The sequence below is a fragment of the Lytechinus variegatus genome, chromosome 13, assembly GCF_018143015.1.
Source record: "Lytechinus variegatus isolate NC3 chromosome 13, Lvar_3.0, whole genome shotgun sequence".
NCBI classification, from domain to species: Eukaryota; Metazoa; Echinodermata; class Echinoidea; order Temnopleuroida; family Toxopneustidae; genus Lytechinus; species Lytechinus variegatus.
Window position 1 is genome coordinate 27,200,806 of NC_054752.1, and position 15,655 is coordinate 27,216,460.

Consider the following 15,655-nt stretch of genomic DNA (forward strand, 5'->3'; position numbering starts at 1 on the left):
AATGTATTGGAATACATCTATTTTCATCATGTTTTTACGTATAGGTGACATTTTTTATATGTAGAATAGTCCCATTCTAATAACTTCCTGTGTTTAATCCCTTTTTATAGAATCCCTATTTCTTTCAGTACATAATCATTGTCATTATATTGATGACAGTTTTGCTATAAAACTTGATAAATTTTGACATAAAAGTAGGTGAAAATTATGAGAAAAACATTCAATTAGTAGCATATGACTTGAATAAATGATCTCTATTGCAGTGTTGAAAGAATTTTTCATCTGATTGTTCCCCTACCCAGGAGGAGCTGAAAGGCGACCATGCAACCTACATGAGGCATCATCCAGAGCTGAAGGCTCTTCTTGCTGACTTCCTGCAGTTTCTGCTTCTCCGGAAACCTGAGGACATAGTGTCCTTTGCCGCCGACTACTTCTCCTCCTTCTCAGCTTCCACCAAATCTGGCTCTGCCTTCGCCACCTCGCAAGAACCCCGCTTCACCCCACGGCCAACCTCACCTTACAAGAAACAAGGACCATACAGCACAGCGTCCAGCCACTAGTCCATGTATGCAGACCCATTTGTGATTTCCATCGGTCTTCAAGACACTGGTTCAGGGGTTTCTTCTCTACTCTGAAACTCACCTGGGCCCTGTAACACAAAGGTTTAGTGATTAATCGCTAAATGAAATGACCTATCATGATTATTGTTGCATGTGCATTTTGCTCGGTAGGCTGACAAGGTGCCAATCGGAATTGTTCTTTGAAATGAATGATTAATTGCTAATCTTTGTGTCATGGGGGCCCAGGGGACAGTTTCATAAAGCTGTTTGTAAGTTAAGAGTGACTGGTGATCCTTTCTTACCTGCTAAGCCATCGCCTATGGTGTATGCCATTTACCAAAAAAAGGATCACCAGTCGTTCTTAAAGTCGCTCTTAACTTACGTCGTTCTTATCTTATGCACAACTTTATGAAACACCCACCTGATCATATAAGAAGCAAGGACCATAGGACACATTGTATTGCCATCGGCCCATGATTTCAGTCCCATTTTCCCCCCATTTTTTAGTCTTAAAAAACTTATGTCCTTGGCCTTGATTTATTATTCTGAGTGTGCTTCAGAGCTTTGTGTTCAAATTTCACACAAAAAAAATTGCCTCAAAGTTGACATTTTCTTAAAATTTTCGTAAGTGGGCCACGAAAAAATTCTGAGAGTCAAAGTGATCCTCGAGTAGGAAAAGGTTGAGAAGCGCTGAAATACAGCATCTGACCACTGGTCAAGGTTTACAGACCATTTTATGTTTTCCATTAACCCATTAGAGATTGAACCCGCATGTATGTGGGATGGAGTCTATGGAAAACACATGTTATAGCACAGTTAGCCAGTATCCAATGGGTTAATCTTCAAGAAACTCTCGACCAGGGAGGGACCCTGCTTCACCCCAAGTCCATGTGATGTAACCTTAGAAGAGGCAAAGACTCTATTACACAGCATTCAGAAATAATGTGTGCAGACCAAATTGTTATATTTGTAGGAACTTTCAGGCTTTGCCAGTGTTTTTAGTGATATGCCTCTATTAAGAAATATGTGTGTAATATAAATGATTGCTTATTTTAATTTTTTTTTCATGTACCTTGCAGACCAAATGGTGTATTCAGAGAATTCACATATTTCTCATAGCCTAAGAGTTAGTTTTGTATTACTTTCTTAGAGACATGCAATTTTGGCTATACAAAAACGTTTCATTATTATTTTCCAAGTGAGGGTCGCTATTTTTCATGAAGTTGTGTATAATTTACAACCAGCATTATAAAACATACCCTGATAGTTATCTCTGTTTTGTAATACATTAAAATTCAGATGTTGAACATTATGTCAGCTTCTGGGATTAAAATAAGATATTAAATAGTGGGAATCTGTTCTTTATACCATTGTATTCAAAATACATGTATTCCTTTGGTCTGTTTCATTAAACTATTTTGCCATTAAAAAAAAAAATCTGGTAAAAATTGAAAACCCAGATTACCACATATCTGCCATTGGCTTTGTTTTAACACAAGGGGGGGATTATTTGATTTTTCATATGTGAAGAATTTTGTATAACAGAGAGCTCTTGTGGGTTTAGAGAATCTTAAGAGTGACCACATGTGGTATGTAAAATCACATCTAATGACTTCAAATTTTGCAAAAAAACTGCCTCAATCTAAACAAATTCTGTTCCAATTTTGGCAAAACCTTCACATAATTTTAAATTGATTAAGCCTGGATCATGCAGGCCTTTAAAATGTGGATAGAAAACGTGGCGATTGGGGTTGAAATCAACTACTTTTTACTATTGAAATCATAAATTATTGAAGATATATTATCTCTTGTTGTATTTTGTATTGATGTGATCCAATTTATTTTTAGTCATTCATGCATTGATAGAGGTATGATATGAAAGAACCATTATATATTGTGCAGGGTAAATTGGGGAGGTTCTTTGTAAGTCATGTATCAGGGGGGCGTTTCATGAAAGGACTTGTCGGAAGTTTTATCCGACAGTTACCATAGTAACAGTACCTCTCAGCCAATCAACATCAGAGAAAGATGTCAGATCTGACAATTTGTCGGATGAAAATGTAGATGGAACACTCCCCAGATAAGCAGACATGCAAAGACTCCTATTAACAATATGGGTTATTACTAAATTTTGTTATGTTTGCTTTAAAAGTATGAAACTGATGTCCAATGTTAAAAAAAAACGACTTTAATGAATGTTGCATTGTATCCCGATATTTTACCATTTTCAATACTTCGAATTCTGTAAGCAGATTAGAATGAAACTTTGGAAAATTGTTTGTATCACTGAGAGATGAAGATTGGGAAGCCATGATTTATTGATTTGGGCAATTCCATGATGAAAATTAACATCATTGTTGTACATCTGACTTCCATTTTCCTGCATTTTAACTCCATTCATGACTCAATCCATGTTGATTTGAAGGCATTACATCTTATCGTATGCAGTGCAAGGTCCCGGATAATGGGGCCACTGCACACCTTACTTGTGGTTTGGGACCCCATTCGCGAATAAGATGTCTTAACTTAATTCAATTTGTAACCGTAATGACATCATAGCAACCGTACGATCGGCTATAATTTGAAACAAATTTGGCCTTACTCCAAGATATAGGCTTGCAATTAGCTAGAATTGATTTATTAATATTGTTGAAATTATTCTGATAAATGAATAACTGGGTTCTTGTCATGAATTTTGTTCAGAGATTAAGCAAAATGCAATGTGTTCCAAATCGGATCATAGACTACAGTAAGATAGGCAGTTTACAGACGGCTCGCTATCATGCAGCCACCATTAGGGGACTTACAATGCAAAATCCCTCGGCAGGGCTCTTCAATTTTTGTCTTTAATGAATTAAACTTTTGAAAATTAACGCGACTGAAATGCAAATTAATATTCCCTCTTGGCATTAATCGCCCAAAAAAAGAGAAGATCAAGTTAAAAAGAACAAAAACAGTGACTTACCTTGGCTGTCGCGCAACTTCACCTCCCTGTTTAACCAAACTTAGTACATAAACATATGTCCATTGAGTCCCCTGTACAGATCGCGCCAGAACTTCGGTCTCTGTATTTTGGTGAGTGAAGCCAACGGAGTTCAGCTGAACAACCAACATAACAGAGACCGAAGCTTTTGGTCTAGGTAGGCAGTGGCCTTGTTTTTGTTTTGATAATGCTACTCCAATCAATCCAAATCATCCCATAGACTTAGCAGACACTCTGTGGCACAAATGGGTCCATACATGGTATTTTTTGTATTGTATATAGTGTAGATGAGAGTGACAAGAAAAATCACTTTTTGTACAGAGAGAAAAAAATGAGATTGTATGATTCAGTCAAAGATGCGATACATGGATTGTATCAGTGTACAGTGTAGATAGTTTAGTCTAAATCTAGGGGGAGTTTCGTGAACGCTGTCAGCTCTGGCAGTTTCGGTTTTTATCGGCCGAGATGCGCTGGGCCTGATTCATAAAGATACTATGGGAAATATGCCATTATTGTAAACTATCATCGAAAACCTTGATTGCGATTGGCTATGGAGCCCTGTTGCCATGGTACATATAGTTGCCATAATGGTGAATACTACTACTACTAATAATATACCTGTATATTTACCCAGGAAAGCCACTTCAGTGCTGAAAACTGTTCTCCCAGTGGGCCCTGCTATTATTATCACCCCGGCTTTAGCTGGGCTGCCTTGGCGTTCAAGCATTCAAGGAATTTCTTCCTACCGGATACCCATTCACCTCAACATGGCTGGGATTCGAACCCCTGACCTTCGTGTTGCAAAGTCAGAAGACTAATCCACTGGGCCATAATGCTTCGCTGGTGAAGTTAACATTATAGTTTTAATTCTTTATGAAACAGGCCCTATTCTCTGACTGTGTGTGTGGTAACTGTTAGAGAATGATAGTCTGTCGGTGCTGACAACCTTCATGAAATAGCGCCCCAGTCTTTTATTCATGGAGAGCTTTCTTTGAGTTTCGGTAAAGACTGCTAAAAACAGTTGACCTGCAGAGAAAAAAATATATTTATATCATTATTTTAAATGGATAGGGGTTCTATTTCACTCACAACCACTGAAGAGCTATATTGAAATAAGGTTCAGTACATAGGAGACTTGACATTTGAATACTAATATGTAATTACTGGTAATGTATTTACATGTAGTCAGTTGGAGTGAAATGACTTCATATTAATGATTAGATCTTGGAATATCAAACATAGGAGGCAATGTACTTGAGTAGAAATTGATTCAGAAATGAAGTATCAAAGGATTGTGTTTTGTGAGAGGGTACCATTCATAAAGTTACCCATGTGAATGAAGAACCTATGGGATCTCTGTGTCTGTGAGCATTGTGCACTGATCTACAGCTATACCTCTGCTGGTATGAGTACAGCTTACCTTTGACTGTTGTATGACATTAGGTGATTTAAGTCTGGTGCTAGCATTGGTGTTGGAATTTGGATTGCTTCCCCCAGCTCCAAAACCTATTCTGAGTTTGTAAAACTGATCTAGATCACACTATTGACTTCTCAACAACTAGTGAGTGACTTTTCAGGACCATCTTCATTTTATGTTTGGTGTTATACTTGTGTTAAAATTGACCTAACACCAACACCAATGGTCAACACTTGAAATCACCCAGTTAGTATTTAGTCTTTTGAGTTATCAACTGAAATGTCACCAGAACTAATGAATGGAACACCATGGTAGTTTTTCATGAAGAAAATAGTTATTTTCACTCTTTAATTTGTTCTGAGCCAATCAGAAACGAGGATATCAGTAGCTTATAACAATGTTAGTGAAAATCTCTATTTGTTTCGTGAAATGCTCCCCTGGTGATTCCCTTGCATGAATCTTTCTTTGGAAGAATCAGTCAAGCAGAGTCTTCTTTTGCTAACAGTACTGAACCTTAAAGGGGTGTCATACACATACAATTTAATTAATGTAAATATAATAACAACTACATTTCTAACAGGCACATATCAGCTAAAGGAATGCTCAAAGCGCCTGCATGATAATGTTATTATGATCACTTCAGCTGTAGCCATGCTTCCTTCAGGCGCTCAAGCAATCAAGGAATTACTAGTACTTCCTACTAGGTACCCAGTCACCTCTCCTGGGTTGGGTGCAGCACAATGTGGGTAAATCTCTTGCTGAAGGAAAACATGTTGTGCCTATATGTGGTATGGCATGCCATTTTAAATTGTAATCCTATATCTTGATATTTCTTAATTGACAGGAAGAAATCCTCTCGTCAACAGATACCAATTTGAAGAAACATATTTAGGATTAAAAATGAAATATTCCTGTGACAGCCCCCTTTTCTGTATAAACTAAGCAGTCAATATTTGCTTTATAGAGCACATCCCATATGTCATTTTTTTCAACCAGAGCTATTTTTAATAATGTATGCTGGTGAAAGTGTATTTATTCATTGAGAGCAATGTAAAAAAAAATAATCTTTTATAAAGCATGTATGGAACATGCATGTCACACACTGCATCTGCATGTATTTATTGGTTGGTGTTGGCTTATGCAATGTCAATTTCCATCCCAATTTGGCATTCAAAGAAACTTACTCTTTCTGTCACATTTTTGTCTTCTTCATTTTCTTTTATTTGGGCTTTACAACCAGGTGAGAAGAAGTTCATTTTCATAACTGTGTGTGTCATGAATGTGAGTTTGTATTTGTCATTAAATTATGAAAATATGCATGGAATACAAATTGTAATTTTATTATTATTTTGACTTGTCTGTCATATCTCTTTGGTATGGGTACAAATCATACACATCATTGAGGGCACTAGTAAGAATTTCACACATGAGGCACCTTTTGAACAGTCCTAACATGCCCGAGTCATAGCCAAGGGCGCTTGGACAGTTTCAAAGGTAAACAGTGTGGGTAATTATTCTGATACCTGACCAAAATGATGCGCATTATTTGTTTTATAACATAGTGATGTGGATCCTAGTAATATCAAATTAGTCAAAACTATGACTGGTTAATAGAAGTAGTCATTTTGTACCAGTATTTAGCAAGCTTGTCTAGAAGCCAAAAGAAATTACTTTTTACATCATAGATTTCAGACAATCTATATGATGGTACGATAGGATCTATATCACCATTTAATCTATTGAAATCTAGTTTCTTCCATGTTTAGCTCATTAATCCAGTTGTTAATTCACCCTGACTTGATTGAAGTTTAATCTAACAAATATTCAATATAGTTTCCTATTTTTCATCAGTTTTGCAAGCCCATTGTATGGATTAGAAAGTCAAGGATTGCACAGGGTTGTAAAGATCTTGCTTACTTCCTATTTTGGATACACTGTTCTTTATTCTCACAAACATGTATTTATTATTGCATAGCTGAAATAAAACTGTCATCTTGTAGAAAAATAAATTTGGAAGTAAGGGAGTATATTATCATATTACAGGTTTAAAGGCTCAATAAATTTCTTAATCATGGATGGTGAATAAACGATTGTTAGTGTGTGGGGTGGGGTGGGGTACTTGTGTAGTGAGTGAATGATTGTGTGCGTATGGGTGTGTGTGTGTGTGTGTGTGTGTGTGAAAGAGAGAGAGGCAGGCAGACAGAGTCTGGAGAGGCACAGGGAGGGAGAGAGGGAATGAGAAGAAACAAATGGCAAGGGGAGCACAAAAAAGTCCTAAAAAAGAGAGAATGTGAAAAACAACATGTGTAACAATTGTATAAAACTAATATTTAACCTGCCCTGTTCCTGTATTTTTTTAGTCACTTGGTTTTTCTTATTCAGTATAGTTGAGGTTATATTTTTGAGATACATTACTTATTGAATGTACATTTATATTCTAAAATATAGATATACTGAAAATAGCATAAAGGTTTACGGCTAGATATATATACAGACTAGACATATAAAAGTATACAATAACATAGGCAAGTATTGAAACAGGATAATTTTACAACACAGATAAATTAGAAGAATATACCCAGCATTATGACGGAGGGCAGTGGGGGGGAGAGATCACATTGGTAACTAATTTTGAATAAAAGAAGAGAGAACATATTAGAAAGAAAGGGAGAGTGAGATAGGAGGAAAGATATGAGAAAAGAACGAAATCGAGGAGGTTGCTATTTAACAGAGACAAAAAAAAACAATCGGAAAAGGTGATTATATTTTTTAATGAAAAAAAAATGGTCAATATATATAACCACAAAGAATTTTACTTCAAAAATCAGTAGGATGGATGTTTGTTTTATACTTTTAAAATTTTTTTTTTATATGTAAATTTTGCAGAGAACAATATTAGAGCTATAGTCAATGTCATGAAACGTGAAAATTACTTATATTCTTTCTGACTGAAAGTATGCAAACGATAAAAAATCTATTTTATACATCCAGAGAAGCACTCGATAATCTAAAGGGAAAAAATAATTATTTTTCTTACCCAGCATAACGGAGGGGAGGGGTGCTTTTTTTTAAAATGAGTTCACTTTTATGCTCTGAAGGTCAACTTCCTTTTCATTATGGTAATCATAGCCTTATTGCAAGTAAACTGGCTCCATGGAAGACCAGCAGCAATGCATTATTGCAGCTGGAAATGGATTACCAGCCGTATAATTAACTTTATTGCCTTATCTTTTATTCTTGCATTTTAACATTGACCTCTTCATCTCATGTTATATGTATATGTACTTTGTATTTGTTATTTTTTTATATACGGAAATAAAACAAACAAACAAGAAGATATGGTAGAAAGAAAGGGAGAATGAGATAGGAGGAATGGAGGGAATCTAATACACTTTTGGACGTAAAATTCATTGTGGTTATATAAAACCAATCACAGGTTTCTTATCATCCAAGTGCCCATAGGAACGCCATTTGAAAACACCATTTGGAAATAAGTTTGGAATGAAAATCAATTTGCCGGAAACAGAGACATGGTGCTTATTCAGATAGCTCTGAACTTATTTTATGTAGTTTAAATCTTTTTTTTTTGTGTATTTACGAAAAATATCAAAATTCATAGGACAAAACTACTCGGAGATTAATATTATAGAAGAAACAAACATAAACAAGAAAAGATGTTAAAATGATTAAAAAGAAAACCTGATGACATAACAAATCAATAAGATAAATTGACTTATAAGCTAATAAAGAATATACACTAAAATTAATAATGTCTCAAAGAAAAAAAGGAGATATATTGGAATATGTGAAAATTTTCAACCTATATAGCTAGTTATTTTATGTAGTTTATTTTTTTTAGTATTTACGGAAAAATATCAAAATTCATAGGACAAAACCACGCAGAGATCCATATTATATTGAAGAAACAAAATGAGGAAATATGTAAGTTAACTAAAATGATTAAAAAGAAAACCTGATGACATAACAAATCAATAAGATAAATTGACTTATAAGCTAATAAAGAATATACACTAAAATTGATGTCTCAAAGAAAACAAAAGGAGATATATTGGAATATGTGAAAATTTTCAACCTATATAGCTTGTTTTTTATATGTAGTTTATTTTTTTTGTATTTATGAAAAAGATTTTTAAATTCATAGGACAAAACCATGCGCTTATATTAAAGAAACAAACTTAAATGAGGAAATATGTAAAGTTAAATAAAATGATTAAAAAGAAAACCCGATGAAATAACGAATCAATTAAATTGACTTATAAGCTAGTAAAGAATATAAACTAAAATTGATAGTCTCAGAAAAAAGGAGATTAGAATATGTGAACTTTTCAACCTATTTAGTTATAAAGAATTTTAGTAGCCATATGTGCATATCAAAATGGCATTTTACATGAAGCTGGGCAATGCACAAAAAATAGTTATTAAATACCGACGGAAAACAGATTTCATACAAAGATGATAGAATAATATGGGAGTGATATAAAAATAATCCTTTTGTCAAATTATTAAGCAATTAGAATCCGGGAACATATACAAAGGAAGAGAGGATGACCACGGGGGGCGCTCTTTTCATTTTTTTTAATTTTATTTTTAATTTAATTTTATTTGTTTGTTTTTGGGGGCGATCTTGACACTCAATTCACATATTATCCCAGCCGCAAAATCGTTTTTCCGTCCATGCACTCTTCAGGACCTCCCACTGCACTGGAAAGGAGCTCCTGTAGGTATTTTATCTCCAGAGATAAACAGTTAATAAGCAAGTCTCTATCTAGTATCTATCTATCTATTCTATATATCTCTCTATCTATATATCTCTATATATCTACCTGTCTGTCTATTCTCATTTCATATTTCCGATTTACATTTATTTGTGGTTGTCTAGTCATACAACTGATTTTTTTGTTGACCGTTAGGACTTTGGACTTAGCATGAGCCACTATAAATAAAGATTTGACTACTAGTGAATTACTGGCGCAGAATAGGCAGACAGCATAAAGGATGGGATTCCATTAACAGTTACTTTGGCCGAATACCATAATAGCTGGAGTTGGATTTGTTTGGAACAGTTTTTGAATATATACCACCACTTCCGGATACAAAGTGCAACTATACCTCTCCCATTCTGGCTGCCGCCTTGCAAGGCCTACCAATCTCGCAAACGTGAGTAGGCCTACTGTGATTTTCGTCGAGGTACCGTGCATCGGCTGGTATATGTACCCGATATATCCTTGTCAATGAGCTGAGCTGACTACAACCTGGACCATAAATAAGCCCGGGTAACCAACTCATAGTACTCTCCCATCTTTTCTGGTAGTATACTGGGTATTTAGGTAAGAGGTCGATGTGAAGGCATATCCAATACTAATTATTCCTTTGTATATTACAAGAGGGAGGGACAACTGCCCCCCTGACGATCTGAAGACCTTTTTTTTTTGCTTGTCAAATTTATGGGCGGACGAATTTGCCCCCCCTGTGAAAAATCTTATATGCCACTGCTTGAAAATTAATGACTGGGACATATATGATATGGTTTAATAATAATTATTATTATATGGTTTATGATTAATTGTATTTGTTAATGCATTGGTGCTAAAATACTAGTATGAAGACTGCATGGGACCTGGATATGTACACATTTTTGCACTCACATATATGCAAGGTTTGTATTCTGGCTTTTGAAGCACAATAATACCTAGATGATATTGATCCAGCCCTATATACGGTATAGGCCCGAGGTGAAAGGTGGGTGGATAATTGGTCCATGGTAAAAAGTAAATGATATGTCAGTGGTTTTCACCAATGAAAATTAACTGACCAATGTTTGCTAGTTGCTAAACAGACTCTAACTAATCAAATGATTGAATGTGAAAAACAAGTTTTTTGGTTGCTAGCTATAGGCTTAACATGAACAGGGAAGAGATTTTGTACTTTCTGTTTGTGCGCTATTTACAGTAGCAGACCGTGACCTGGAGGAGACAAAATTGGAGGGGCACTTTATTGTTTGTGAACAATGCTGTGCCCCTCCAATGCTTTGTCTCCTCCTGGTCACAGTCTGCCACAACAATTTACAACAATTTTATTTTCTTGGGCTTGATTGAAACATTTTAGAGATATTTTAGAAATGTATAATTTCGCTGTTACTCAGTATATCATAATCCTAAATGTTTGATTTCATATCAACAGCGTGTTTCCTGACCATGGCATTTTTAGATGAGGAGATCATTCGCGAGTTCAGGGAGAATGGGGCTGTTTGTTTGCGGCAGGCGTTCAGCAAGGAATGGCTTGATGTCGTGGAGAAGGGAATCGAAAGAAACATGAAAGACCCCGGGAAGAACATGGAGATATTGCAAAGCGAGGGAGAAGGGACTGGAAGATATTTCACAGACTTTGCCAATTGGTGGAGGATCACAGAATTCCAGGAGTTTGTGAGGAAGTCACCTGCTGCAGAGATTTGTGGGAAGCTGATGGGTAGTAAGGTGATATATGTAGGGTTTTGACGAGTGGTAGTGGTGATGATGGCCTAGTTAGTGTTCAGCATGATAGTAGAAATGGAATCCTGGAAGCATAGGGGGCGGAAGCGGGGGGGGGGGGGGATGGGGTACTTGTCCCCCCTAAATTGAGATGGGGAGACGATCCCCCCTAAATTTATTGTTGATAACCATTCTTTTTTTTTGCTTGTCAATTTTTTTACCTGTGTCCATCCAAAAAATTCAGGTGGACCCCCTAAATATTTTGGCTTCCGCCGCCAATGCCTGGAAGGGGGTTTTGATAGTCCCTCTGCGTTTTTGATTTTTTTTTAAAGTGGATTTTATATGAAAATGATGAGGGGAATAATTGTTGGTTTTGGTTCCAGATTATTTGAGGAAGTAAATGAATGTCACTATAACATTGATAAAAAAAACTTAAATCTAATTATTCCACATCAAACTTTAAATGTTATCCTTAAAAAAGTAATTAAAAATAAAAACTTGGAAGATGGATGAAAGAAACAGATGATTAACTGACATCCTCATTTGATATTAGATATGAAATTACAGCAGGTTTATTTAGGAGTTAAAGTAGGAGACAAAGATTGTTTTTAATACTATGACACTGGTACTGGTGACAGTGGTGGACTTTGTATCTGGGAGAGAAAGGGGTGGTAGGAGTTATTTTAAAGTGTTACAAATCATATAATATCATTTTCATCTTTCTCTTCCCTTACTAGCATGTGGTATTTTATCATGAGCTGGTAGTCAGCAAGGAACCTGGAACGGATCGCATCACGCCATGGCACCAAGATCAACCATACTTCCCAATTGATGGGGATCAGGTACGGTTGGAGACTATGGTTTGGGTGCTATTATTAATGGTAATAAACCTGTTTATGGTTGTAAACTGCGCAAAAGCAGTAAAGGTCATTTGAGATAAACCATGAAGTTGGTTTTCAAATTCACTGACAGGCATTTGTGATTTGATGATTATTCATGTATTCCTGTTTTCATCACATCCAAGCTGAAGAGTAGCAAAGTCTTAATCACTGGTATTTGACAGTAGCCCAAACTATAGTCAAAATGTTCCAGGACCAGACAACAAAACAGATTTAAAAAACTTTACCCCTGATGTACTATTCTAGTCACCTAATTTATACAATGCCTTTCATTCTTAGAATTTGAATGCTTTGCCTGGAAAACTTATGCAACATCTTCATTCCAAAATGTTAGTGCTCATCCTAATGAAAAATCGCAAATGTCATTTGAGAAAAATTGATCATCAGCTAACAGTGAACTGGCTTATTTCTAAAATGAGGTGGGAGGGGTGGGCTTCAAGTACTCATATTGTCCAACATAAGATAACTTGTGTACAGACACAGCAACACACTTGATTCATATCGATGGAAGTAGTTGCAGTGCTCTGAAGTTGGATTTACCTGTAAGCAAATATGAAATATTACAATGGTGAATCGTGGGAGCAAGGTTAGGAGAAAAATATTGTATTACGTAGACAAGAAAAGAAGAGATCAAATATTCGGCAAAGTGAGGGGGTAGAATTGAATCAGATTATATGACCGTGTACATTCCTACTTTGGTATTCCTCTGAGACAAGATTTGATGAAATAATTATTCAAAAAGGTGTCTGAAAATATCTTTTGAATTTCTGAGGCTTGTTCCCAGATCCTTGCTGTTGTTTTCAGTTGACTGCGAGACAAGATTTGAATAAAGAATGATTTTACATGTTGGAAATCATGTAAATAATTTCTTTGGCTTGTTCCTATAGGTCTGTGCAATATGGCTGCCAGTTGACCCCGTTGCCAAGGAAACATGTGTAACCTACATCAAGGGGTCACATCGTTGGGGAAAGTGGTTCTACCCCCAGAAGTTTAAGTCATACACTGACTACGAGGCAGACAATGAAGAGTCATGTGATACCCACGAATGGACTAGCCTGTCCGACATGAAATTGGATTCTTCTCTCGATCAGTATGAGCTACTCAGTTGGGAACTTCAGGTAGGGTATTAAAATTTCGATAAGTGCTGGAACGTTCTCATCAGACAAAGCTTTGCAGGGTTGAACCGTGGTTAATACACCAATAGCTTGCCTTTCTAAGTATTTTCTGGTGACCCTGGTCAGAATGTTCTGGTGCTACTAAAGATCACGATTATAATATTATAGGTATATTTAGAACTAGACCTTTGTCTACTATACACTAAGTAGAATTCTATTCCACTGTCATTGTATGCTAATTATCAATTTATTAAACGAAGATGATAAAATAATGTAACCCTAACTAGAGACTTTTTGTCAATTCCGTTCATACTTATATTCTCTGTATCTGTTATTGCATTACACCTTGATTTTAAATTTTTCCAAACAATGCACCTCAGACTATATTATTTACTGGTATATGCAGATTGTGCTTATTAAATGCCAATTTGTTCTTATCTTTATTATTATTTCAGTATTACGGTGATCTGTATACACTAAAAAGAGTCTTTGACAACATACCCCTATACAATATCAATAAATCAATTAAATCTTAAGGAGTAGATTTAATCAATGTACTAAGGACATATATCTCATTTTTGTTTACTTTAGCAAAATGTATTTTTGTCTTCACTCCCAGCCCGGTGACTGCATCGCCTTCCACCTCCGTGCCGTCCACATGGCCCCTGCCAACAACTCTCGCAAAGTCCCTCGTCGTGTCCTTTCCACCCGCTGGGCGGGTGATGATGTAACGGGCACGAGACGGCCCTGGAAGACCACAGACGTTTACACCAAAGACCTGGTGCCGGGTAAACCCATAGCGAGTGAGAAGTATCCTATTCTTTGGAGAGCTGAGGCTGGTGTGTGAGGATTGTAAGGGACACATCATAAGATGGCTTGGGACAATTTAACGAGGACATGGTAGAATGAGGATCATGTCAGATAATGACTTGGAATTCTTAATTCCATCTGCCAAGAAACTGTACAACACTGTAAAGCCGCTGAATTTGTGCATCTCATTGCTATGGTGACGGACAAACCTTGTTTTTGATTGGCTGAGAAGCACCGATCTATATTACTATTAGGCCTGGCACAAATACCTTTTTTTGCCATTTGATGGTTTGCCAGGGTGGACAATCGAATGGTTTGAACAATCAAGATTCTCAGAAATCACTAGGAAAATTGACCATAATGTGGGACTGACTTAATCGAGACTCAAACAGGGGCCGCGGAATGGTTTTGAAAGTGGGGGGGGGGGCTGACCATGCATAAAATCGCAATTGTATGGTTATTTTTCCCATTTTGTACAGTTTTGGAAAAAGTGGGGGGAGGGGGCTGAAATTGGCATGATAGTAATACACATTTTGTGTAGTACCACAAACTGGGGCCCGTTTCATAAATGACTTGCAACTGTTGTAACTTTGTAGTTATGGCAATTACCATGGAAAATTTATTATGACTGGCTGCTGAGCCCTGTTACCATGGTAGTTGCCATAACAGCAAAGTTACAACAGTTGCAACTCCTTTATGAAATGGCCCAAGTACTTTTTTTTACAGATTCAAATATATTTTGATGCAATTTTGCATGTATATATAACTTCAACCCGTCAAAATCATTTTTATGTTTTATATATATCATTGGAAGCGCCGTGGTGTAGCGGTTCTGACTCTCGCCTTGTAATCAGAGGGTCGTGTGTTCAAATCCCACCATGGCCTAGCGTCCTTTGGCAAGGCGTTAATCTACAATTTGCCACTCTCCACCCAGGTGTTAAATGGGTACCCGGTAGGATGCGTCGTATGCCTAGCAATCGAGTCTTGGAACTCTTGTTGGAATGCTCCCCAGGGAGTGGAAATGGTGCAAATGTATGCGGGAACGCAAGGATCCAATGACCAGGCAATAATATATCTGTAAAGCCACTTAGAAACGTCGTTCCGATATGTTAAGTGCTATATAAATGCGGAATATTATTATTGATGCAATATTACATGTACCTTATCATTATCATGCATCATTTACAGATTATTATTGATGCAATATTACATGTACCTTATCATGCATCATATATTTGTATATTTTGGCTTCATTAACCCTAAAATGTTCGGGGGGGGGGGGGGGGTTGAATCAACTCCCTCTCCCATAAGATAAGTATTTTCAATGGGGGAAATATTTCAGGTAAAGTCAAATTTGAGGTAATTATAGACGGCTAATCCATG

The 15,655-nt window shown here is 36.4% G+C and overlaps 2 protein-coding genes across 7 annotated transcripts in view; both read left to right on the forward strand.

The window, feature by feature from the left end:
• LOC121426192 (ciliogenesis-associated TTC17-interacting protein-like) overlaps positions 1-669 on the forward strand; it is a 60,583-nt gene extending 59,914 nt beyond the window's left edge. The window contains exon 10 of the mRNA XM_041622396.1: positions 303-669. Within this exon, the coding sequence (XP_041478330.1) occupies positions 303-560 (258 nt within the window). The 3' untranslated portion in view covers positions 561-669. The remainder of the gene's footprint in view (positions 1-302) is intronic.
• An 8,956-nt stretch (positions 670-9,625) lies between these two features.
• On the forward strand, positions 9,626-14,913 carry LOC121426044. Of its 6 annotated transcripts, none has more exons than XM_041622180.1 (5): positions 9,626-9,698; positions 11,162-11,454; positions 12,186-12,290; positions 13,235-13,465; positions 14,082-14,913. In XM_041622180.1, the coding sequence occupies exons 1-5, from the start codon at positions 9,656-9,658 to the stop codon at positions 14,307-14,309; spliced, it is 900 nt and encodes a 299-aa protein (XP_041478114.1). In that variant the 5' UTR covers positions 9,626-9,655; the 3' UTR covers positions 14,310-14,913. The 6 variants fall into 6 exon arrangements, with proteins under 6 accessions (XP_041478114.1, XP_041478115.1, XP_041478117.1 ...); XM_041622181.1 differs by lacking the exon at positions 9,626-9,698 and adding an exon at positions 9,766-10,308 and having other exon boundaries at positions 14,082-14,912; XM_041622183.1 differs by lacking the exon at positions 9,626-9,698 and adding an exon at positions 9,766-10,138 and having other exon boundaries at positions 14,082-14,912.
• Positions 14,914-15,655: the final 742 nt, after the last annotated feature.

Coding starts and splice junctions, on each gene's coding strand:
- LOC121426044 (XM_041622179.1), top strand. CDS start 10,592: ATGGGACCTGGATATGTACACATTTTTGCACTCACATATATGCAAG. Junction 10,638..11,161: donor TGCACTCACATATATGCAAG/GTTTGTATTCTG, acceptor TCATATCAACAG/CGTGTTTCCTGACCATGGCA. Junction 12,291..13,234: donor TCCCAATTGATGGGGATCAG/GTACGGTTGGAG, acceptor TTGTTCCTATAG/GTCTGTGCAATATGGCTGCC.